Source organism: Mobula hypostoma, chromosome 21 (assembly GCF_963921235.1).
Source record: "Mobula hypostoma chromosome 21, sMobHyp1.1, whole genome shotgun sequence".
NCBI lineage: Eukaryota > Metazoa > Chordata > Chondrichthyes > Myliobatiformes > Myliobatidae > Mobula > Mobula hypostoma.
Window position 1 is genome coordinate 29130175 of NC_086117.1, and position 27343 is coordinate 29157517.

General features: G+C 38.3%; 1 protein-coding gene across 2 annotated transcripts in view; it reads right to left on the bottom strand.

Moving 5' to 3' along the window:
• The window catches only part of adamtsl2 (ADAMTS-like 2), an 88577-nt gene extending 62097 nt beyond the window's left edge, over window positions 1-26480 (bottom strand). The window contains exons 1-8 of one of the 2 annotated variants that reach the window (XM_063073153.1): window positions 26320-26480; window positions 20664-20778; window positions 17493-17635; window positions 14800-14878; window positions 12961-13063; window positions 10997-11142; window positions 10779-10902; window positions 4347-4427 (exon numbers count right to left, since the gene is read on the bottom strand). In XM_063073153.1, coding sequence (XP_062929223.1) covers window positions 4347-4427; window positions 10779-10902; window positions 10997-11142; window positions 12961-13063; window positions 14800-14878; window positions 17493-17635; window positions 20664-20777 — 790 coding nt within the window. In that variant the 5' untranslated portion in view covers window position 20778; window positions 26320-26480. Of the gene's footprint in view, window positions 1-4346; window positions 4428-10778; window positions 10903-10996; window positions 11143-12960; window positions 13064-14799; window positions 14879-17492; window positions 17636-20663; window positions 20779-26319 lie in introns of those variants that run through there. The other variant, XM_063073154.1, reaches the window with a different exon arrangement.
• Window positions 26481-27343: the final 863 nt, after the last annotated feature.

Here is a 27343-nt window from a genome sequence, read left to right on the forward strand (position 1 = left end):
GTAGTGCACAGGGATCACATGTCCAAAGACAAACTATCTCGTTATTATTCTTATATTAATCCAATATGTGACAGATGTCATTCCGAGATAGCTTCTCTAACCCACATGTTTTGGTCATGTCCCTTGGAGAAATATTGGAAAGATATTTTTGATATTATCTCAATGGTCCTAAACATAGACTTACAACCTCATCCAATTACTGCTATCTTTGGACTACCAATGATAGACTTAAATAATTTAACCTCTTCATCACCAAGGATGATTGCATTTCTTACTTTAATGGCTGGAAGGTCCATTTTGTTGAATTGGAAAGAGATTAACCCTCCTAAGGTATTTCATTGGTTTTCACAAACCATGGTGTGTTTGAATTTGGAGAAAATTAGAAGTGCAGTTTATGACCCTTCCATTAAGTTTGAAAAAACTTGGAGGCCATTCATTCAGCATTTTCATTTGATGTAACTTGATCATTTCCAAACTTGTTTTATCTCTCTGTACTGTTGTTGGAGGGGAATGGAGTCATTGACACTAAGGTTTTCTTCTTTTCCATTTTTAATTTGTTAGTTTTGCCCAAGTCTTTTAGTTTAGTTGATTAATTTTGTTTTTCTTTGGGGATGGGGTTTGTTTTTTTTTGGTTTTGTTTTTTTTTCTTTTTCATGATTTTTTTCAAGTTTTTTTTTGATTTGTATTATCCGTTGTCAGTTCTACATGATTGGGAGCTTTGTTAACTTACATTATTTGATTTTACAATTACTTTTCCTAAGTGTAACAATATATCTCCTACTATTTGTATTATTGCTATGTTTTGTTTCTATATTTCGAAATTAATAAAAAGATTGAAAAGAAAGAATTTGTCAGGAAGCAGTAAAATAATAAGATAAAATATTAATAGGAAGGAACCACACACACACACACACACACACACACACACAATGTTGGAGGAACTCAGCAGGTGCCTCCAGCATTTTTTTTTTGGGTATTGCTCCAGATTTCCAACATCTGCAGAATCCTTTATTAACAAAAGATGCTAGTTCATGTAAATTTCTTTACATTTATCTTAATGGGAACATTGATATTACATCATCAGATAGGCTAGATATTACTGCTTGATTTAGAGGGGTGATGAATATGCAAAGAACTCCAGAAAAAACAGGCATGCAGAGAATTCCAAGGTAACCTTTGAGCATCATTGATTCAACTACTGAACAATTTTCTTTAAGATACTAAGTTCATATAATTTGAAGAAACTAGAAAATTCATGAAGTATACATACACAAAGTGTGCAACATTAGACAAATCAAATTTTGAAATATTGCAGTGGATTAATTTAGATGATTTTGAAATGTAATTGATCGATTTCCAAAGCAGCTTAATTTGGAGGCAAAATTATTGATTTAAGAGCTGAACTAGAAAATATTGAAAGACGTAGGTAGTGACTGGATCAAAGCATAAAAATCTAGGTGAACAGGATTTGAAACTCTGGAATTCCTGAAACATTTAACTGCCTGAAAATTTTGCAGCGGCAATACTAACAGTATTTCCATGAACATGTTTACGAGCTTTTTTTTCCTCTCAGTAATGAACTTTGTCATTAGAATAGATTTGATAATGAAGCTAGTGTTACACTCATAGCTCTCCAAACACAAGCTGGATATAAAATGTGTTATTGTCAGTGCAGCAACAAAAGTTCCACAAAGAGTAAAGTGTTTATTTCTCTTTCCTTGACCCTTTATGAATAAGCACCAAAGCTTATAATCATGTTCACATTTCTTGTGTGTATATGAGATACAATAATAATACCATTTAGAAATATTGTTTTTGCAATTGTATTTTATAAGATTGATATTCGTAACTTTTAACAGGTTGAAATAAAAGCATTTTAGAAAATCTGTCTGTTATACTTATATTAATAGTAAAACAATGAATACATGTATGTAGGGTTTCTTCTTTTATGTTACTGTCAAGGCTAATAAAAATGGTTTGTTATGTTAGAATAAAATGGCTTCTTTGTTATGTTAACTGCTGAGGAAGTGCTTCTCTCTAGCAGCTTGTTTGGGTTTTAATTACTGATAACGAGAATTGTGTTCACTTGCTAACCAATTGGGATAGATATTATTCTTTCTTGTCTGTCTGTAAGCTACTGTTTTCGCGTGCTTTGGGGCAGAAGGCGCAATGGGGACAGAGAGAGGAGAAGCGATGCTGTAAGCTGGGCGACGGAACGGACCCTGAGCGCGAGTCCGAGGCCCAGGGTCTTCAGCGACGAGAGAAGACGACAGACTTGGAAGGACCGTCTGGTCGACCACCGTGGTTGGTCCCAGGCAGCGGGTTGAGGAGGTCGGAGGGGATTGAATGGTGGAAAGAAGACTCCGTTAATTGAGCTCCAATGGTTGTGCACGAAGTAGTTGAACTCTGGTAAATTTGGCACCTTTTACTTTCCCTTTTATATTGTATCTCTATTAATTACATAGTTCCAGTAAGATTTATAAAGTGGGATCATTTAATCGCATATGGTGTACAGTCTGTTATTTGGCGTGGTGGGGTACATCACACAGCATCTACACAAACTGATTACCCTGTTTGGCGGGGCCGAAGGCTGCTCCCCCTAGACAAAAGCGAGCTGAGCGAGCCTGAGGCTTACCAGGGGACTACATTGTGGAGTTACTCATCCGGAATATGGATTTTTGTAGGAAGCTGTGTGATCACCCTCTTTAAATTATGCATGCTGCTGGAACAGAAAGCTGGTGTGCCTCTTTGTGATTGCTGGTTATTACTCCATGCGTGTTGGGTGGGTAAATAAGCAAGAAGACTCAGCCTTTAAATGCCATAATTATTGTTACTAATTCATTTATCAATGATAAATGAGAATGCAGAGGAAATTTACAAGTATGTTCCCTGGATTGGAGAGCATGCTCTATGAGAACAGGTTGAGCAAACTTGGCCTTTTCTCCTTGGAGCGACAGAGGATGAGATAGATAGATGACCTGATAGATGTGTGTAAGATAATGAGAGGCATTGATCGTGTGGATAGCCAGATGCATGGCTGAAAGGGCTAACATGAAATGGCATAGTTTTAAGGTGATTGGAAGTAGGCACAAGGCGGGGGGGGGGGGGGGGAGTCCAAGGTAAGTTTTTCCACACAGGGTGTGGTGGGTCCGTGGAATGCACTGCCAAAGAAGGTGGTAGAGGCAGACACAACAGGGTATTTTAAGAGACTCTTAGCTAGGTACATGGAGCTTAGAAAAATAGTGCTATGCGATAGGGAAATTCTAGGCAGTTTCTAGAGCAGGTTACATCGTCAGCATAACATTGTGGGCCAAAGGGCCAGTAATGTGCTGTAGATTTCAATGTTCTATGATATCTCTGTCCAACCAAGCAGAGTTGACTGCCAAGAAGGCCCACCAGCGCCTTTACTTCCTGAGAAAGCTAAAGAAATTTAGCCTGTCCCCTAAAACCCTCACAAATTTTAATAGATGCACCATAGAAAGCATTCTTCTAGGGTGCTTCACAACCTGGTATGGAAGTTGTCCTGTCCAAGACCGGAAGAAGCTGCAGAAGATTGTGAACACGGCGAAGCACATCACACAAATCAATCTTCCGTCCTTGGACTCACTTTACACTGCACGCTGTTGGAGCAGTGCTGCCAGGATAATCAAGGACACGACCCAACCAGCCAACACACTTTTCATCCCCCTTCCTTCTGGGAGAAGGCTCAGGAGCTTGAAGACTCGTACGGCCAGGTTTGGGAACAGCTTCCTTCCAACTGTGATAAGACGGCTGAACGGATCCTGACCCGGATCTGGGCCGTACCCTCCAAATATCCAGACCTGCATCTCGGTTTTTTTGCACTACCTTACTTTCCATTTTTCCATTTCCTATTTATGATTTATAATTTAAGTTTTTAATATTTACTATCGATTTGTAATCCAGGGAGCGGGAAGCGCAGAATCAAATATCGCTGTGATGATTGTACGTTCTAGTATCAATTGTTTGGCGACAATAAAATATAAGTATAAAATTACCATGACATGTACAATTTTTCAAAAAATATAAGATTATCACCAATTTGTACACACACTATCAAAACCATTTGCAACACCTGCTGTAGAGTATACCATATTACTAAGCTTTAACTATAATGCTGCATAAAATATTCAATAAAGGACACATTAAGATTGATTAAATGAGATTGCTTGACCTTAGCAACAATACACAACATAAATTAATGTTAAAACTTGTTTGTTATTCCATATGTACTAATAAGCAAGCTTATATGAACTGGTGAAAACAAACTGCTCAGGCATACAAAGATAAAGAACATAAAAAGTTCAACTGTTTTTAAAAATACTTACCTAGAACATCATCTGATTTCTTTCTTTCAATTATCTGTATGTCTGTTGCACCGATTGGGATATGTGTTATAAGGGAGTAACCTAGAAAATATGACAGACTTTAAGTTCAAAATCCATGATAATTAAATCTGTAAGAACTTTAGGAAAACTTATACGAACACTGTTGGAAAAATACATACAAAGACATACAGGAGCTGAGAATAGAACAGTAGGTATCTGATGATCCTCTTCAGTGGAAAAGTGGTGGGTGGATCTGGTACAGAATTATGTACAGGGTTATCAATACCCAAATTTATACCCTGACAAGTAATTAGCCACACCAACCTCAAAGTAACTGAATGTGTATTAATGAGAGAGCTTTATAGATAAGTAGCTTTCTCCTTTTGGTGGTTTTAATTTTGTTTTACCCCATCATTCCTTACTTCCACTTCATTCCTTTCGACATTTAACCTTTCTTTCCCATTTAACGGATTTTCATAGTTTGCCACAGCAGAACATATAACAATAAACCATGCCTGTTACCACTGGGAATTATAAAACAAGATAGTGTATAATTACATACAACATCAGTGTGGCAGATTGTCATCATGATATACAGCAAAGAAAATAGGTGCTAGAACCAAAAGGTGACAAAAAGTCCCACAAGTTTGTAAACAAGATGTAAAAGATTTTGTCCAGAAGTACGCAGCATAATGTTGTAGTACGTACATGTACCTAAGCTTCTAGTAAATATTTAGCTGGATGCTTTATTAAACAACAATACATACAAATTACACTGGATTCCAGTCAATTGGGACACATCAGGATCAATACACTTTGGCCAAAGTTGTATGGAAATAGTTAAATATGTACAAAAGAAGCCAAACTACCATTTAAACACAAAATAATCTGCAGATGCTGGGATCAAAGCACCACTCACAACATGCTGGAGGAACTCAGCAGGTTGGGCAGCATCAGTGGAGATGAGATGGAGATCATGGAGATCTCCACTGATGCTGCCCGACCTGCTGAGTTCCTCCAGCGTGATGTGAGTGTCAAACTACCATTTAACTGAGTAACAAATTATGTAATTAAATACAGAACAAATTAGAATATGAGCAATATTACTAGAGTATTATAAAGCAGTATTGGTTCCTAATAGTCATCGACAGAGAAATTCATCCTGTCTACACTACCGCATTCTTTTGATTGAATGTAAATGAACAAGATCAGCGCAGACACCTGGTTGGTTGTGTGCCGTATCCAAAAATGGCAGGACACCTGTGCGAGAGAGCTTTAAAAGTGCAAAATCTGTTGCACTGGAGCAGTTTCACTCTCTTGAATTCGAAAGTCCAAGTCTAGTGGTACGAGTAGTCACCAAGTAGTGGGAACTTCCTTGGACATCTACTGCAACCATGACTTTTTCTGTGCGTTGTCATGCCCTACACTCTCCTGGAAGTGGTGCGGAATCACATTCCTGGTCATTGGATCTCACTGCTGATCGCATCCGCCCAGTTTACTGGATTTGACTTCACATGCTAGGACTTGCAGATCACTATCCCACTGAGGTACGAGGCCCACCGGCTACCCTCACTTGGTTTATTCCACCTGCAAAGGCAGTGTACTGGAGTATGGCTGCTATTGCATGCAAACAGCTACTTGGAGCCACAGGTGAGAGCTGAGAGTCTGGTGGGGACCAAAGGCGAGTGAACTGTGCCAGGATGGATATGACAAGCCCCTTCAGAGGTGCTACCCCTTCCTGGACTGATAATGGACTGCCTTCATACAACAGATTTGATGCTTGCATCCTCCAAATCCTCATTTTAACACTCAGTATGACTGCCAATACCTTCAAATTGTTCGTAGTTCCCAACTTGAAGAACTGAAACAATTTCATTTTCACTCCCAGCATTTCTGGCATCCTCATGCCTGTATACTTGAAACTGCACTGAGTAACAGTTATGAGTTGTCTTACTGCTTATTTCTCACCAACTACAAGTAAATCACTTGCTTTTTGAACATTAACACATGAAACTGACACTTTAAAAACTATTTGCTCTAAGTTTTTCAGTCTTGTTTTGTCATGTGTCTGTGATATCATTCTGGAAAAAAATAGCATCATTTCTTAATGCATGCATTACTAAATGACAATAAAAGAGGACTGCGTGTCCTCATAATCTAAAGGGTAAAAGGTATGCTGTAGTTTAATAGCTACACAAATGCATGCAACTGACACTATTTAGAAACTGTTCTGCAACAGTCTCCTGTTCCAATTAAGCAGCATAGTGCCCCAAATAAACAAAGGGAGTCCTTGCAATTTTCTTGATTAGTTTTTGTTCTTGAAGAGTTGCCCCAAATGAGTAGCCACTCGATTAATCGATGGCCCAACTAACCGGAATTCAGTGTAATTGCATTTGAAAACCCATTGGTTAACAGTGAACAGAACAAACCGATTGGTCAGCTACTATATGGCACTCACTGCTTCAGTACCATCCACCAGCATGCATTTTTCAGCTTCAATCATTTATTAAAATTTCATTAATTCTACCCAAATTTCACTTTCTGACAAAGCACTGTGCTCAAACATCTTTAACGACATTTCTCCAAAACCATCAATTACCATCATGAGACAGAGCTTATCATAAAGTGTAAAGCAAGAATACAGGCAGCAGTGAAGATTCAAAAGCTGTGCCAGAGGCTTCCAGACAGAAGGTATATACACAAGACAAGCACCAGCATTATTATTTGAAATGAGTCCTTCGCTCTTTGATGCTCTTACACTGTTGCCACATGATGGAACCCTAATGAAGTGACATGCTTCAGGAAGCCTGCCATGTGCATTTAATTATTTCAGTCCCTTCTCTATGCAGATCACAATAAATACCAACTTCACCATTTAATTATTGCTCATTATCCACATTAAAATTTAAAAAAACAGAAAACATCACACAATCAAGGGAATTTTTCCTCTAACCAACGATTAATTTACACCCGACTCTTGTCTCTAGGTTCATTCATGAAGTGATAATCAATGATTTGACACATTTTTTCCCTCTCCTGGAAGAGGGTGAGGTGCCTTTCATCCATCTTGAACCTGAACTTGCTATGACTTACAGAAGGGTGTGATGGACAAGTGGGTGATGGATATTGCTTCTGAGCACCTGCAGTTGTAAATTTGAAAAGTCAGCAGCAGGACATGTGGAAAACACAAGTGGCAGAGAGTGATGAAGCCACCAGAAGCTTAGGGGCCACAACAGGCTTGAAGGATTTGGGAATCAAGAACATGTAAACGAGCTTACATTCAATATCAGCAAGTTCAAAGAATTGATTGTGCACTTCAGGAAAGGGAAGCTGAGGAAATACACCAATCCTCATCAAGGGATCAGCAGTAGAAAGGATGAACAGTTTCAAGTTCTTGGGTATCACAAAGTCTCTGAAGATCCAATCTAGGTCCAATATATTGATGCAATTACAAGGCTACATGTCATTGGGAGCTTGGAGATTTGGTACATCACTAAAGACACTCAAATTTCTACAAGGGTACTGTGGAGAGCATTCCAACTGGTTGCATCACCATCTGGTATGGGGGCGCACTGCACAAGATTGGAAAAAGCTGCAAAAACTCAGACAGCTCCATCATGGGCACTAGCCTCCCCAGCATTGAGGACACCCTCAAGAGCAATGCCTCAAGGCAACATCCATCATTAAGGAGTCTCATCACTCAGGACATGCCCTCTTCTCATTGCAACTATCAAGGAGGAGGTACAAGAGCCTGAAGAAACACATCTAATGTTTCAGGAACAGCTTCTTACCCTATGTCATCAGATTTTTGAATGGACAATGAACCTATGAATACTACCCCACACATTTTGCACTACTTAAGTTAGTTTATATACATCTTAATGTTATTGTCATTTATTGTTTTTAATTATGTATTGCAATGTACTGGTGCCAAAATACAACAAATTTCATGACATACGCCAGTGATATTAAGCCCGATTCTGATTCTGCAAGAAAATTATAAACACCATCTAAGTTCCATGTACTGTACTTTGCTCTGCCTCTGATCATAGAGTTTTCCCTTCCCTTCTCAGTCAAGAATTCAGGGTGAGTGATTTCATTAAATATGGTTGATCACTGCTGCCCAGATCCTACTCCCATCTGTTGCATGCTATTTCCTCTTGAAAGAAAAAACTATGACTTGTCAAACCCCATGTTAAATCCCTTGGTGTGATATTTGATTCCACCTTTAAGTTTGACAAGCAAGTTCATGCAGTAGTAAAAGCCAGTTTTTTCCAGCTTCATACTATTGCCAAAATCAAGCAGTTTCTCTCTTTCAAAGATCTTCAGAAAGTCATCCACGCCCTTACATCCTCCTGCTTGGACTACTCCAACTCCCTGTATACTGGGGTTAGTCAGTCGTCCCTGTCCTGTCTGCAACTGGTCCAGAACACCGCAGCCAGGCTCCTGACAGGTGCTGGGAAGAGGGACCATATTACTTCTACCCTGGCCTCCCTGCACTGGCTGCCAGTACGGTTCAGAATTGATTTTAAGATTCTTCTGTTTGTTTATAAAGCCCTAAATGGGCTGCCGCCCCCCCACCCCAAAATATCACAGACCTTCTAACCCCTTATTCTACTTCCAGGTCCCTCAGGCTGGCTGACTTGGGGCTCCTGGCTGTCCCGCAATCTGAACTTATGTTCAGGGGTGACCGTGCCTTTGCTATTGTAGCCCCTAGACTGTGGAACAGCATACCCCTCCCTATCAGATCTGCTCCCTCCATCGACTCTTAAATCCAGACTCAAAACTTACTTTTATTCACTAGCGTTTGAATCCTTCTGATGTGGCTGATTCTTGGCTTGTGCCTAGGCCCTTGTGTTGTTTCTTTTGTGCCTATAAGCTGTTTGCCTTGTTGGTTATGTCTGTGTTTCTTGTATTTGTGATTGCTCTGATCTGTATAGCACTTTGGTCAATGTGGGTTGTTTTTAAATGTGCTATATAAATAAATTTGACTTGACAAAGTGTTGATATTTGTGGAATGCCTCAAAAATGTAAAGGACTACAATTTTGTTCAAATTATGTGTATCATCTGTGAAGGATGTAGTAATTTATAACCTATGACTGTAAATATGCAGAGAAACTCTAATAATCTACTATATGATTATTCTGAAATTGTGATGGTTCTGCATTTGGCCTACTGGATGTTGATTATTGAGCTCCTTTTAACACACTGGTGTTGGTTCTTGTACTCATTTTAAATACATTGGGGGTCTGATTCCAGTGTTGCCTTCAAACTTACTTGATTATACTTCCAATTCTCCCTCAAAACTTGAAAGTCACCTATTTCTATTTGCTATTCTCTCTGAAAGCTTGGAGCTTTGTTTCCCTGAATTCCCTTCAATCTTTCCAGGTTCACTGCAAAATATTCTACTGTGCAACATCTAAAAAGTTAACGATATGCTTGTTGTAGAATCCAACCAGTTCCTTGCATGCGTTCCATCTGTGCTGGGTTGAGTGCCACGCTAGCAACTCGAACCTCAAAAAAAAACAAACGAAAAAGTGCTAAAAAAAAGGCAAGGTTGCCACCTGATGTGCCACAAGGCGCAGAAAGGAACAACAAAAGTTTTAAGTAGTAATGGCAATAGCATCTAATAGTTGGGAAAAATCTGTAAATCACTACAGATGCCTGAATTTAAGTGTTTCACTGTACATTTTTAGAAAATGAATTAAGCTTGTTGAAGTTCTAATGCTGTTAGTGGTACAGTTGTTAGGAATCTAAACTTAGGAACTTATGATGGCCACTCAAAAAACTATCACATGTAATTCCTGTGCTCATGTTTTTTCCACTGTGTTCATATCCTTGAGAACTGATGTCCTTATGAACCAATTTCCTATCAATCTTCAATTTCCTAATGCACCACAGACCTGAATTTTATTTTAAAACTATAAACTTAAATTGGGCACTTTCAAACCTCACACAATTAATATTTAAACTGGTCTGAAAAAGTTCCCAATTGATTCCTTGGCTACTTACTTTCTGGCCCTTGTTCCCCAACAGCATAGGATATAGTTTTCAAAGAGTTCAGTGATGTCCTTTGAAAATTTCACAGGTTAAGAACATGATCAACCTTTGATGCTATACTTTTTGTGGTACAGTTGTTGTAACAGTATATCATTTAATTACACAGATGAAGAACAGTCATGAAAGTATACTCCAGTAAGGGTCATGGAAGAAAAATGGAGGAAAAGAAATTTATTTTTTTCTTAGCATCTTCACTGGAGCAGTAAGAATGGAGTTTCCATCCTCTGGCGTATTAAATTCAATGTAGCACATATCTCTCATGAGGCTAAAGGACACATTTGTTATGTGCTGTTTCCATAATATGAAAAACACCAATAAATGAATTAATACTCCTCTAGAACTAAACAGCTCATGCATGGTCGTGCTCTTACCCATGTGAGATCCTCCTTTCCTATAGTTGCCAGTAACTCGTATGCAGCTGCTTCCATTGCCCTGGCAAATACCACATTTGTCTAGGGTTAAGGTGGAAAAAAGTACTCCATCACATCCAATAGGCTGTAGAATACAAAGTGAATTTGAAAAAGGAGTCAAAATGGTTGTTGCAACTTTTGGAATTTTAACATTTATTTCTTCATGTTATGTTAACAACCTCACACCCTCCAGCTATACAGACTCCTCTGTATTCCCCGTATTTACAAGATGTTCCATCCCGTGCTGGGACCATCAGTTGCCTCTGTCCATCTGCTGTAGTACACTGAAGATCACAAGGCTTGCTCGAAATATGCACATAATCATCTACAAGAAATGAACAAGAACAAATTATTTTATGTCTCATACTACATAAAGCATTTAAAAATAAAGCAATTGGAAATGCAGTTTTTTTTCCCCGCACAAGTGATGGCTAAGAATGGTATTAACACCTGCAGAATCTACTGCTGATCTTTCAAGGCCATTGGTTGACAAACACAAATGAAATATTGCAGTCAGCATCTTAGTTAAACATTATTCACATATCTTTGTTAACCATCAGAGGGTGAAAAAGAGAAGCCCCCTTTCTTTACACATCTTTTTCATTACCATTTTCATACTTTCTGTCAAGATACATTAATCAGCACTCTGCTTCGTGTTGTTGGCCCATGGAAACTATAAAAATAATTTTCAAATGATAATGGAACTTCTCAGAAGTTTCCAGGAATTTCTCAGCAACAAATATTTAAAGCAAGATTGATAACGAAGATGCTTCTTTCAGTAAAAAGCACCAATAGACACAAAATGATTTATTTATTTATTTAAAAAAAAAAAAACTGCAAATTTTATAGGAAAATCAGAAGGTACAATGGCTAACTGCCTTCATTGCCAGCACTTGCATTTACTAAATGCAAGAGCTGGCAATGAAGGGTCCAGCTTTCTGGATCACTTCCCTCCTAGATGTCTCCCTCATCACAAATCCCCGGTGAGAAATGACAGCAGATTTAGGATAATGAGGGCAAGGCTCAACAAGCTCCCCTTCTCCACAAAATAAGGCCTTATATACTTACTTTAGATGGCCTCAATGTGCATTAATATTTTTAAAGTTAAAATGTATTTCACAGATTCTATATTCAAAACTGTCATTCCAAAGTGCTGACAAACTGTGCTCTAGAACTGAAGAGAAGTTGGATTTAAGCTTAACTGGCCTATCACATTTCAGCATTTTTGTTGTGGCGTGTTGCTAAGTGTAGATGTGATGTTCCAAATATGAAACAGGAAAATTTGGATGAACATTCAGACTAACGTAGAAGCAACCCAAACAAAATCCATACAGCAAGCCATGGAAATGATGCATATTTACTTGTGTTTGAATAGATTTCCAGTATTAAGGAAATCTTTTAAATGGTCACATATTTTCCAGAACCAAAAAAGTTGTATTCAGGTTACACTAGGCATTGCATTGTCATTTTAAAAAAATACAATGAGTAAGCAAAACAGATTTGCTCTTTGTTCTTCCATATGCATAGAAAGCATTGTTCACTGACCAGAAGACAGAGAGAAAACTGATTTTGCACTGATATGTTTCTAATCTTTAAAGTTTCAAAACATTTTAATAATGTTATCATAAATAATACAAGAATAAGTTCACAATTTGCACTCTAGTTAATATATTTCAACCAAATCACAAGCATACTCTACTGCTCATAAGATATAGGAGCAGAATTAGGCCTGTCAGCTGGTTGAGACTGGTCCACCATTCCATCATGGCCCATTCTCCTGCCTTTTCCCTGTAACCTTCGATACCCTTACTAATCAAGAACTTATCACCTCTGCTTTAAATATACCCAATGACTAGGCCTCCATGACTGTCTGTGGCAATGAATTCCAGATTCAGCACCCCCTATCTAAAGAAATTCCTTCTCATCTGTTGTAAAGGGGTGTCCTTCCATTCTGAGGCAGTGCCCTCTAGACCTTGACTCCTCCACTGTAGGAAGCATCCACACTATCTAGACCTTTCAATATTTAATAGGTTTCAGATCCCACATTACTCTAAAATTCAGTGAGTATAGCCCTAGAAACAGCAAACAATCACTATTTAAACAATGGATGGATCAAATCAGAAAGTGCAATGATTTTCTTCACCTGGATACAATGGCTTCCATTTGTAAGTTCTTCCATTATAAGTACGAGAGTTAAAAGAAGAGCACTGCTCATCACGGAAGCTCCTCCCATTAGCTGGGCAGTCCTGCAAGGGTTAAAGATATGCTTGTTTAAAATAAGAACCTGAATAGTCATGCTACATCCATTTTATGTTGTTAAACCATGCCAACATGGATTGGTATTGTTCAGACACAGGATTTGTCTGTGATCTGTGCGAAAAGGTCAAAATGAATTTTAAATGCTGCCTTTAAAAAGAGTGCACAGTATTTACTAGTTCCTCAATACTCCTAAACAAATTGACTTTGGTGCACAAATCTTTAAAGTGCATCACTAGAAACAAATTCAAAGTCTAGTTAAGGAATCTAACATCTAGAACATGTCCTCTTCTCATTTTTACCATAAGGGAGGAGGTACTGGAGCTGGAGGATCCACAATTGACATTTTAGGAACAGCTTCTTCCCCTATGCCAGATTTCTGAAAGCTCCATGAACACTAACTCACTATTCATTTTTGCACTATTTATTTATTATTGTAACTTGTAGTAAATTTTATGTCTTGCATTGTGCTGCTGCAATAAAACAAATTTCACAACATGAGTCAGAGATTCTGTGGATGTTCTGTATAAGAGTGAGGGTGCCCCTACTTTACAACTTCTGACCTCTGTCTTAGTTGATGAAGTAACAGGAGAGATGGTTTCACTGCTAAGAGTTCTAGGCTTACACCATGAGTTGATATGAAATGGGAGATGGCCACAGAAATCACTTCCAGGAATGTCCTCAGTGACATTCATGAGATTCTATATATACTCAGCAGCCACCTTATTAGGCACAACTGTGCAACCTGCTCATCAATGCAAATATCTAATCAGCCAATCATGTGGCAACATCTAAATGTATAAAAGCATGCAGACATGGTCAAGGGGTTTATTTGCTGTTCAGGCCAAACATCAGAATGGGGAAGAAAAGTAATCCAAGTAACTAACTGGTGCCAGACAGGGTGGCAGATTTCAGAAACTGCTGATCTCCTGGGATTTTTACATAAGTATAAGGAAATACCTGTCAGGAAGGATGAATGAGAGAGCTCCTTTCCTCTGAAAGGAATAAAAAGCCCAAGTTTTTTTTTAAATTCTGTAAGATTTTGATAGACTAGGCACAGAAATTGTGTTCCTACTTGTCAGTGAATAGAAAAATAAATATTGAAATCTATAGAGAACCCTTAACCAATCTGCTGATTCCTTTCCACTGTACTTAATTTTCTTTGCCCATTCTGGTGCAATTCTAATTACTCTGTTCCTGTGTAACTTCTCAGACACTGTATACTTCCATTTCTTATTTTCATTTTTATTCTCTATTTAGCACACTATAAGTAATCATCAATTATTGTGTGGCATGTTCCTAAACATTGTTTTACAGTGCCAACTACAGACCCCAACCAACACCTTTCAGTCATTGTTCTTTCTGTGTAGTCTGAGGATCAACAATAATGACAAGTGCACTACCAGACATTGGGGTCAAATGCTAAACAAGTGGAATCATTGGCTACCTCTCATTCCCCATATTTGATATTCAGTTTTGTTGAATGCAAAGAGAATGCACATTGGCAAGAGAATAAGGGACAATGTATTTAATACTGCCAAAATAAATTTCTGGTCTTTTCTGTCTGTTGCTCTTTTCACATTCTCAAAAACAGTCAGTCCCTTGTGCAAAATACACCCAACCCTCAACTGTTTTTATGTACTGCACTTCCATCCAGAAGTGTTTTCTTGTATTTTGTCTTTATCCCAATACCCAAGTTATATTACAAGTAGATGGTTTTACTGACCTGCAGGTTGCACAGCTGATATCTTTTAGAAGTGCCTGTACAGGTCTGGTTATCAGTTGTCATCACTGCTATCCTTCTGCTACGTAAACCATGCAGAAAAAAAATATTAACGCACAAAAGAAAATCTGTAGATGCTGTTTTCCAGGTGAATTTATAATTGAGCAACACACACATACAAAATGCTGGAGGAACTCAATAGGGCAGGCAGAATCTATGGAAAAGAGTAAACAGTCGACATTTCAGGCTCAGAAAAGGTTGTGTGTGCTGCTCAGAAAAAATATTGTCCATTTTGTAGTCGGATTGTTATCGTACTTCTGTTGCAATTGTATTAAAATCTCTCTCCAAATAAACTGAAGAAATTTTCATTAAATTTACAGAAAGATAATACAAGTGCATAATTTGCACTTACTACAAAATCATTTTCATAGAAGTTACCAATTTACATGGAAAGTACAACAAAGAACAAAGCCAATCCGCCATTAGCATTTATGTATCATGGTAGTCTGTAACCAAAATGTCTCATTCCCTTCTCCAATTCTCTGGATTGACCCAGAGAATTCTACCCAGCTTGCCCTTAAATGCATCTATACTATTTACTTTATCATTAGGAGTTGAACTGCATAATACCACCCACTCTGCCTAATTAACTTTATTTTGAATTCCCCATTTGATTTTATTTTGCTGTTTAAGTGTTTTACATTAAGAGCTTCTAGTTTCCCCCCTTTTCACAAGATGTTGCCCAAACTGGAAAACTTTAGCTAAGAGGCAAGATTGGCTAAGATGGGGTAGCTTTATTTGTATAGATGAAGGTGAATGAAGTCTTAAATTGTCTCTATAAAATTATGGGGAACCTAGACAGTGAACAGGAAGGACTTACTTCACTCACCTGGTGCTTAGAAAATAGAGGTATAGATTTAAAGTAAGTGGAAGAATTATTAAATGTAATTTTTTCCACGGATTAATGAACTGGAATTCAGTGTCTGAAGCGGTGGTAGAAGCAAAACTACAACAGGAGTTTTCACCTGTGGAGCTATGGATTAACTGCTAGAAAGTGAGATTAGGTTGGGAAGCTCTATTAAGGAAAAAATAGACCAAATGGCCTCCTTTGTCGTAAATTTTCCATGATCATAAGCGGAGACACTGGGATTGTATCTACTCTATCAATGTTTCATTGTTTTAAAGATTCTAATTTACTCTTGGCTCAAAAATATTAAGTATTTTATTTATAGGGAAGTTGACCAGTTTATTCATCCATTAGAGGTAGCTCTATCTTGTTCGATCCAACTGGTTAATTCTTAGATTAGACTGTTTAGTTGTTATTTTCTTTGTAATTTAACAATTAATGATGCTTGATTTTCAAGTAGTTCATATATGCAAGACATAGTTTAATAAACCTGCAGTGACTTAAAGTATAATTCTGGAATGCTTGAAATTTCTTTGTTCTGCATTATTCGAGTAAGCACTTTCTCATTGGTTAACTTGGTTCTGCAATATTGAAAAATAGATTTTTAGTTGGTCATTTCTTATCTAAAGACTTGAATGTAATTTTTCCTTATCTGTGGTATAGACCTAGCTTTTCTATGCTAGACGTCACCTTAATCTTAGGCCTCTCTTCACTGGTAGACCCCTATCACTGTCTGTTCAACTTTCCTCTGTTTTATCAACTCTTAATAAAATGTTCATTTCCCAAATTCTGAAAGAACCTTGGATCAAAAACATTAGAACCCAAAAATCCTAACACTTCTAGCAACATATTTGAACTAAATGAATTTTATGGCACTTTTGATTCTTAGTCATTATTTTTAAAAAGTAGTTTTATTAAATTTTAGACCATTAATGATATTGAAATCCCATTGCTACCAAAGTGAGATGTCAAATTGCATTCCTGAACTACAAGGTCTTTGAGTTGTTAATTCTGTGTTTCTAGGTTCCAGACTCCTTTTGTAAAGGCAAAAGCTGTATTTAATTAGGTGGAAAAAAAAGAGCAGAATGCATTTTTATAAAGGTACTACAAGACTATGGGGAAGCAGAAGGGAAATGGAATGAGTTACATAGGTCTTTCAAAGGCACAAGGAACAGGAAAACACCCAGTGACTTGTCTCAATAATACTGATAAACTAATTTGGAAAGGGAAATATAATAGAAGAAAAGATAGATTAGCTGAAAAGCAACAACAAACTTAAATATTGAGATATACATTTGTGAAAGCAATAACAATTTTTCTTAGAATAAAAAAAATTATTTGTGTTGACAATGCCTCAGGTGGGGGGTGGGGGTGGATGAAATCATTTGTATGGATTGAAATTGACTGTTGGATCCTAAAACTGATTAAGATGGAGCATTCTAGTAATCTAAGGTAGTGTATTATATTACCATGGATGTATTTAATATTATGATGTTGCTCAAAATGTACTTATGAAATGGTTAAACTTTCAGGAGGAGGCATAAACTACTCTACTCTAAACTATCCTTTCATTTCATTTAGGGCTGTGCTACCACTAACAGAGGTTATGCTATCACAGAACTAGCACCAAATCTTTGAAATATAAATAACAAACAATACAAGATTATTTTTACAAATCAGTTATAATAATTTGTTTTTAGATACTTGTTTCCACTAATATAAGACAGCAGATACGTCATCTTTGCCAAGTCTAAAGAAAAAAAACTTTGTACATATGTTTGTTTTTCACCTTTGCTTCAAACAGTGCCTTTCTTGTGTCTTGATGCCTCCCCCACAGGTCCGAGTGCATCCTGTCCATTTAGCCCATTCACCCCACCAGTAGGCAGTATTATCCAGACCTTCTTCTAGACTATTGTATGGTTGAGCTACTGGCTAGAATAAATAAGAGAAATCATATTTATTTTGTGACAGTTTTGTTTACTGGAGTATGATGAACACTATATAAAAACACATTTGAAGGTTTGCCATTAGCTGAATGCGAACAATTTCCTCACAGGCAACACTGTGCCACAATAAGATAATGAAAATAGTTTTGGATTACGTTTAGGTTAGATCCTGTACACCTCTCTATAGGTAACAAGGCAAACCTTAAGTGTCAGTTTATATAATTATAAACATTGAATAAAAATTCTTCTATAATAGCTTCACCTTCTAACTTTACTACTAACTTGTCCCCCTTTTCCCCAGTTTGAAAACCCAAGGACCATGGAGCCAGAGGAACAAAAAAAAAACACACCCCAAAACATTCAATCATACCCATTAGTGTATAGCTCTTTCTCAGTAGAAGTGCTTTATGCCATGACCTAATAAATGTAACTAATCAAAATGACATTATTCCAATGTGAATAGTCTCAAGACACTTTTTTTACTGTCTGGTTGGTGTGCAATGATGTACTGAGGTACTTCCATTCAATGAAATTTGTTATTACAAAGCGAGAAAGAAGCTAGTTTTTTAAAAAAAATCTAGTCGTATAACGTGGTTATTTATTTGTTTGATACACAGGATCACTCGGCCAACATGTTCTTCATCAGCAAGAATATATTTTACACCAAAGCTATTTTCCTGATTTTAGTTTCAGAAAAATTCACTCGGCTGAAATCATGGGTTAAAGTTTCTTACTTTTGGATCTATCTCCTCTTCCTTCTCCTCAAAGCTTAAATCCAAAACCTTAGCTCATTTCATGTTTCTTCAGGTAATCTTTTTCATTATGACTGTGAATATATTATTTTTACTCAGTTCTACAATCACTTCTCACATTTTGTTTTGCTTTGACTTCTGTCTACTCTAGTACTGAGACTGTAGTGGTCAAAGTAATTGAGAATTGAATTTTTTCTGTTCTTGCCTCCTCTCAGTATGTTAAAACAGTTGGCTAAAGTATTTTACCTCATCTTCCATTGTAAGACTAGCCACACTTTTTAATGAACCTGCAAAGTTCAACAGATACAGCAAGTATAGGGACAAAGATTGAGGTACTTGGCTAAACTAGAGGGATCTATTGTAAAAGCAACACAATCAAATGGGTGAATGGCTTCATTCAATGCCGAAAGTGATGGCTTGTATTTCCTCTTTTGCAGAATCATCAAGAATTCCATTCAAAGATCTTAAACATCTCATTTCTACATTTGTGCACTCAGCATGTTTGTTGTCAAATTTTACTTCACTATTACCCTTAATGGAAACACAGCCATGTGATCAGGTTATCTTTTCCTTCGAGGGATATAACATTTTTGGCTGATCTGAGATAACTTTTACATGGGCAAGAACCTGATAAATGCAGTTACCAACATACCTTTTTGTACAGTGTGTAACAAACCAAACTTATGCAGATCTGTTTGTTTCTCACTTTTAGTATGGGCACTTTTTTTCCTTTTCAGGAGATATGAAGATAACCCACCACCCCACCATCATTAGAGATCAAGAAGAGTGCACACATCCATTTACCTTATTTCATAGTTATAAAGTAATGAGCATTTCTTACTATATTCTTTCAGGATGAGGTGAATATTCTGAAGAGAAAATACTTTATTTCCTTTCCCTTCAATATTCATCTGTGAATGGCATTACTGTTATGCAAAAGTATAATACATTAAACTCACAAACGTCAGTAAGATTACTTGTCTAGACGACTGTGTCTGAATTGCATTAAATTAACTAGTAAAAATTGTTTAAACATTAGTTTGAACAGATCAACAGAAACATCACTATGCCTTGCCCTGCAGTGCACAGCAGGGTTTAGGCAATGTTCCCAGGATGGATGCAAAATTGTTTTATTTCCAGCAGACACTTAAATAGTTCTCTTTATAATTGTAGACAAACCCTATACAAATACTGGTTTCAAAAAACTTTCAGACTCATAGTTAAATGCTACATTTGCCAGAATTTGTTTGAGCCCAAAATAGTAAACTGCTGTGACCTGCACAGGCCGAAAGTTAGAGTATCTTGGCAGGTAAGATGTAATATTCTGTCTCCAGGGATGTGTTCTGGCACTATCAGTGGGCCACTCACAGCTTCAAAACTTGTACAAGAGCAACAGAAGAATGCTATACAATAAAAGCTTCTTCCACTGAAAATACATACTTTCAAATTCCTATATAATACTACAAAATACATCGTTTTTTTAATCCCCACGCTCCAGATCCTGAATCCAAACAATTGTTGAAGAAAGGGGATTTTCACAAGAATTTCAACACTAGTCAGGAAAAACAGGTATCCTGTTTTAAGGGCAATAAAACAACAACATTGTGTTTCAAAGAAAAATAATCAGCACATTACAATTATTACAGATCACATTTGTACAATCTGCTAAGTAATGTAGCAAACAAAACCGCTGTTAAACAACACAGATCAGTCATCAGCTGTACTAAGTATTTTCACATGGACAACAACTGTTGTTTTGGTCATGTTGAGCAATTTTGCCCAAATAGGGGACTCACTTTACACTGCACACTGTCGGAGCAGTGCTGCCAAGATAATCAAGGACACGACCCACCCAGCCAACACACTTTTCGTCCCTCTTCCCTCTGGGAGAAGGCTCAGGAGCTTGAAGACTTGTACGGCCAGATTTGGGAACAGCTTCTTTCCAACTGTGATAAGACTGCTGAACGGATCCTGACCTGGATCTGGGCCGTACCCTCCAAATATCTGGACCTGCCTCTCAGTTTTTTTGCATTACCTTACTTTCCATTTTTCTATTTTCTATTTATGATTTATAATTTAAACTTTTAATATTTACCATCGATTTGTAATCCAGGGAGCGGGCAACGCAAAATCAGATATTGCTGTGATGATTGTACGCTCTAGTATCAATTGTTTGGCAACAATAAAGTATAAAGTAAAATAAGTAAAAATTAAATAGTAGTAGTCCATACTACAAAGGACCATAGAAAGCATGTTACTTACTTGAATTCCTAGAGCAGCAATATTTTCAATAAATAATGCAGCACCAATCAGACAGTACGTAGAGAATATTGCACTCCAACAAGTACTTTTGGAATTGCATTTTAAGAGCTTCATACTGCAAGAAAGTGGACATAGAAATTTTAATGCATTTGCTAACAAGGTGAAGGGAAGTAACATATTAAACAAGGAACAAATAAAAACTGCAGATAGAATATACAACTTATTGTAATATATAGTATTTTTAATGTATTGCGCTGCTGCAAAGCAACAGATTTCACATACTTTATTTGATGCACACATACACCTGCTCACTAATGCAAATATCTAATCAGCCAATCATTTGGCAGCATCTCAATGCATAAAAGCACGCAGATATGGTCAAGGGGTTTAGTTGTTGTTCAGACCAAATATCAGAATGGAAACGATATGTGATCATGTAATGATTCGTGGTTTGAGTATCTCAAAAACTACTAATCTCAGTCTCTAGTTTACAGATAATGGTGCAAAAACAAAAAACATACAGTGAGCAGCAGTTCTACGGGCCTTGTTAATGGGCAAGTTCAGAGGAGAATAGATCAAGCTGACTGGAAGTCAAGTGTAATTCAAGTAACCATGTGTTACAATACTTGTGTGCTGAGAGCATTGCTGAACACACAACACATCGAACCTTGAAGTGAATGGGATACAGTAGCAGAAGACCGCGAACATAATAAAGCAGTCACTGATATTAAACCTGATTCTGACTACTAGAAATCTGACATAAAACAAAACAGAAAATGCTGAAAGTAATTAGCAGCCAACTAGCATGTATATATAGTTCGCATTTCAGGTAATAAAGGTTAGAACAAGGGAACACAAACTAATTCTCAGAGGGATCAGGAGTGGAGAGAGTGAGCAATTTCAAGTTCCTGGGTGTCAGTACCTCTGAGGACCTAACCTGGTTGCAGCATATTGATGTAGCTAAGAAGGCAAGACAGTGGCTATATTTCGTTAGGAGTTTGAGGAGATTTGGTTTGTCATCCAAAATACTTGAAAACTTCTACAGATGCACTGTGGAGAGCATTCTAACTGGCTGCATCACCAAATGGTATGGGGGTGGGGGTACAGCACAGGAACGAACTAAGTTGCAGAAAATTGTAAGATTAGACATCTCCATCATGGGTACTAGCCACTGTAGTATCCAAGATATCTTCCAGGAGCGGTGCCTCAGGAAGGCGGTGTCCATCATTAAGGAGCCCACCATCCATGACATGCTCTCTTCTCATTGTTACTGTCGGGAAGGAAGTACAGAAGCCTGAAGGCATACACTCAGCGATTCAAGGACAGCTTCTGCCCCTCTGCCATCCCATTTCAAAATGGACATTGAACCCAAGAACGTCACTTCTCTACTTTTTAAAAAAAAAATTAATTCTGTTTTGCACTACTTATTAGTGTATAAGTATACTAAGTGTAAACATATGTATATTAAATATTTTATACATATGTATACACTTAGAGCAATTTAGTTTTTTCTATATTTACCATGTATTGCATTGTACTGCTGCTGCAAAGTTAACAACTTTCACAATATATGCTGGTGATATTAAACCTGATTCTGATTGTAATAACCTGATGAAAGGTTATCGGCCTGAAACATGCTGTCCGTTCCTTTCTGGGCACGCTGTCTCTCCTTTGCTGTTCCCTATACACAATGTCCATCAATACCCTGATGCCTTTTGTGACAATGGTTGTGTAAATCAGGAATAATTGCATTGTTTGATTTGATGTTTCCCTCAGTTTTTTAATCTGTATTATCAATTTTATTGCTTATGCCCTTTTCAAAATTTCCCTCAACACATTTATGACAATTTGACTGAACAAGTTGGATGAGGATTTATTAATAATCAGAACATTACAAAGATTAGATCATTCCCTCAGCCTAAGTTTGTTCCCACCTGATACTAAATGTTAAAAAAAGATACTCTCAGACTAGAATGATCCGAATAATCAAGCAGCATGGTGGTTATCAGTATTTTATGCACTTTGAAAAAAAAATGTGCAGACTATTTTCTAAATGGGGAGAAAATCCAAAAATCTGAGATGAAAAGGGACTTGGGAGTAATTGTGCAAACACCCTAAAGGTTAACTTGCAGGCCGAGTCTGTGGTGAGGAAGGCAAATGCAATGTTAGCATTTATTTCAAGAGGTCTTGAGTACAAGAGCAAGAATGTAATGCTGAGGCTTTATAACACACTGGTGAGACTGCACCTTGAGAACTGTGAACAGTTTTGGACTCCCCATTGAAGAAAAGATGTGCTGGCAGATGTGCATTGGAGAGGGTCCAGAGGCGGTTCACAAGGATGATTCCGGCAATAAAAGGGTTATCATACGAGGAATGTTTGGCAACTCTGTATTCGCTGGAATTTAGGATGGGGGAGATGGGAATCTCATTGAATCCTTTTTAATATTAAAAGGCCTAGACAAAGTAGATGTGGAAAGGTTGTTTCCCATGGTGGGGGGTGTCTAGGACCAGAGGGCACAGCCTCAGGATAGAGGGGATCCATTTAAAACAGACATGTGGAGAAATTTCTTTAGCCAGAGGATGGTGAGTTTGTGGAATTTGTTACCACAGGCAGCTATGGAGGCCAGGCCATTGGGTGTATTTAAGGCAGAGATTGATAGGTTCTTGATTGGAAACGGCATCAAAGGTAACGGAGAGAAGGCTGGGGAATGGGGTTGAGGAGGGGTAAAATAAAGAATCAGCCATAATTGAATCATGGAGCAGACTCAGTGGAACAAATGGCCTAATACTGCTCTTTTGTCTTAAGGTCCTTATGCAAGACAAATACATGGTTTTATTTGCTTCAACTCCATCTTCACATTGGTACTTCCTAACTGTCCCTAAACTGTTACAGTTTATTTGGATTTTAGTAATAAAAGATTTTGGTACCCAGTTATGTTATGTATTTTACAGAAATACAAATTCTAATTAAAAAAAAAACTTTCCAGTGAAATAGCAACTAATGTCTCATTCATTCAATTTAATGTACTGACTTTAGCCAGGTCAGGGGACATGTGGAAAGGTAAAGGTGGTTTGCAGTAACAGTTAGAACTGTCAGGATCTTGCAGCTATTCGCAAGATTTATAGCAGAGTCACCATTAATAAAAAAAGAACCAGTCTCCATACTGTTTTCAAATGTAACCTATAAAGAGTAATCAATTCTGATGTTACAAGAAAAGCTGTATGAATAGACATCACTGTCATGGGAATCAGCTGTCAGCACACATTGGGAGGCCACTTAAAAGTATTTAGGAAACTAATATGACCTTCTGACTCTGTCTTATTCAAAATGTACAGACAACAGGGAGATGTCAATTAGTGTAAAGATTATTCCATTCTTCTTTTCTGTGTCTGTTGCAATTGCTCTAGTGCTAAGATATTCTGGACAGGTGCTTCTGAATTGTCTTTTTCTTTCCTGAGCTGTGGATTGCCTTTGAACATATCTCAACTATTTCTGACACATCTGCTCTCTCCTCAATAAACCAGGAACTCTTGATCCCTACCTTCCACCCTAAATTTTCTTTGTAATTTCCTCCAGCTCCAATGAGATTCCATCACCAGATGCGAACACCTTTCAGCATTTTCAAATGATTCACACCTTTTATGAATCCCTGGTCTGCCATTCTGTCCCCTACCACTCCAAGTTACGGCACTTTTCTAGTTAACCACATGACATGCAGCACTTGTCCTTTACATTTCTTTCAGTCTAGTGTATTGTAATTAGCATTCACAATGCAGCAGGGCAAGCGTGACACTAGGCTTCTAGCTGCCAGCCACTTTAAAGTTTTAGTTCACCATCCCATTCCCACTCCCACTCTGGGTGAATTCTCCAACTTTAGGTAACACACTAGTTCTTTCTGTGCATATTAGATCTGGCCATTTCTGCTTGCCATAATTTTGGACTATTACATTTATATATAGTCTGGCTTGAAGGGCATGTACCATAATCTTACTGTCATGTTACACAGTCATAAAAAATGATCTTAAGAGCTACTTAGCTGCCATATTTGGTCTCACACTATCAGTGGCATTTCACTTTCTTTTCTCACCCACCCATTTTGTTACTGCAAACTTGTTTTTAATCTCTCAGTTCTAATGCAGGGTCGCATCTTGAAAATATCAAATGTTTCACCTTCTACAGAAGCTGTCTGACTTGCTCAGTGATTCTATCATCTTTGGGTTATTTTTTTGAAGATTTTACAGGACCTAAAGTGGGTTTTATCTTTACCCAATATACTGATCTGCTATTTGTTATGTATTCTCATCTTACATTGGGAAGAACAAACACAAACACAGAAGAGCTGACTACTTTGCCAACCACATCTATTTAGTCCACACACCTATCCTGAGCTTCTGCTCTCTTGAAACTTTAATTCTGCATTCCACTTCCATAGACCTTTCTGCCCTTGGCCTCGCCGACTATTCCAATGAGCCTCAAGGGAAGGCATTTAGTTTTTCCAGCCAGATGGCTTTTCCAACTTAACATTCAGTTCAGATTTCAGATCGATGCATATCAGCATGTTTTGTTTTTATTTCCAATTTCAAACATCCACAGTATTTTCTTTCCAGATAATTCTGTCTTACATACAACTTGGCCAAACTTTTGTTTCATTTCCATTCTCTTTCGCTTTCTGTCATTTAATCTTTTCAACCTTTTACAGAATTGCCTCTTATTCCCCCGCCTTTATCTGCATTTTTAAAACTACTCTCTTTGCCAAGTTCTAACAAAAGTTATCTACTTCGAAAGTTACCTCTTTCTCTCCCTAGTTCTGCCTGACCTAATGATTACAGCATTTCTGTTTTCATCCATTTCATTCAATTTTTCTTGCATTTGTTGTGGCAGGAGTCCACCTATACCAGAAACAAAGGATGACTATGCTTCTAATATGGTTTCCTCTACCACAGTAACCCTGTGCTAATGTATCAATGCAAAAGAGTAGCTTGTTTGCTCCATACTAATAAACATTCCTGTTGATTTTATGAAAGTATCCTGCAGTACAAATGGATTAAATTTAACACATTTTTACAAACTGTTCCATACTGATGTTTCATAATCAACAGATTTCATTATTCCATCTCAGCACTAGAGTATTAATGGAATAAATCTACCAAGCACACATTTCTGTACTGAACAGTTGCGACTTATTGGCACTCAGGAGCAGGTGGTTAAACACTACGGAATCACCTGCCATTTATTAAATTCAGACATCCTGAAAACAAATCATAAAAATGATCCATAAATTAAATCAAAGACTCTTATCCAAAATAACTTTTAATAACATTGCTTCCAGGGGTGTTGAATCCTACTCAAATAATCACATTAACAACTGGAGTTGTCCAGACACTTAAAATTAACTAAATATTAACATTATCGTAATGAATCTCTGTATATTTTGTTGCTTTCTAAAGGTGTAATATGTTTTTTTAAATATATGTTTGAGAATTCCTTTCCTTTCATATGCTTAAATACATCCCCAAATCAACGCGTTACAGACAGAGGAATTCAAAGTAAAACAGAAAATGCTGCAAATTCTCATCATTCAAAGCGTCTGTGGAGAGATAATATTACAGGTCATAAAGTGTTTCAGTTTACATAGCATTGCAATGTAAAACCTACCTTTATTCGAGCTTTATGTCCAAATCAGCAAGAGCGAAATGACACTGTAAACCAGCGCGCTGCCACAGCACAACCCCTGGTGACACTGCCTGACCCTAGCTCCCAGTGCCCTATCCTTGAGTGATGGCGATGCCCTGTCCCCCCTCAGTTTCCGATCCCCACCCGGTGCCTGAGCTTCTTTCCCGATAGCAGATCTCCCCCGCTCCCGGTCACTGCGCGCTGCCACTGCCTAGCCCCCTAATGCCAGCGCCGGGTCGGAGCCACGCACACTACCCGTGCCCAACCGCCTGTGCTGCCAGAGACACGCTTGGCTTCGGCTGGCCGCGTCGCTCTCGCTGCCCGAAGCACCCGACCCCTTCACCATTCAGCGGCACTGCGTGGCGGGACCCTGTGCAAAATGCCCCGAACCTCTTCCACTCGTAGCTCTTTGAATAGTCCTCACCGTTCATTTGACAAGCCTTTTATACCTGACACCCGCGTACCCTGCCTCTCCCACTCAACCCACTTGCCCGCCTCCGGCCGTAGTACGCTTGCGCCAAGTTCAGCCTCGCCTGCTGTGCGATCGCGCCGGTGCGCGTGCGTTGCTGATGCCGCGGGTCCTGTCTCCCGCCTCCGGAGCCACGTGATAGGCACGAGCCTCTTCTCGGAAAGCCGCCGCGGAGACGGCTTGTAACGACCGCCAGGCGTCGAGGGCTCTCGTCGGGGCACGGTGCAGGAACCCCAGCCCCATACCTGCTTTTTCTTTGTTCATAGAATAAGCCTGCGGCTGGTGAGACAATGGTGACGAGCCACCTTTGTGATTTACAGAGCGGTACAGCTCGAAAACGGGGCCTTCGGACCATCGAGTCGGCGCCCATCATCAACCAGCCATCGCCGGGCCAGCAATCGGCTCTGCCCCTATCATCACACACCCTCTCTTTATACTGGCTAACTGCCCTTTTTCCACTCTCTGTTCTGATGCACCGTCCCACCCACAGTTGCTGATAGATCTTCAGTTCATCTAGGTCTCTAAAAAACACCAATC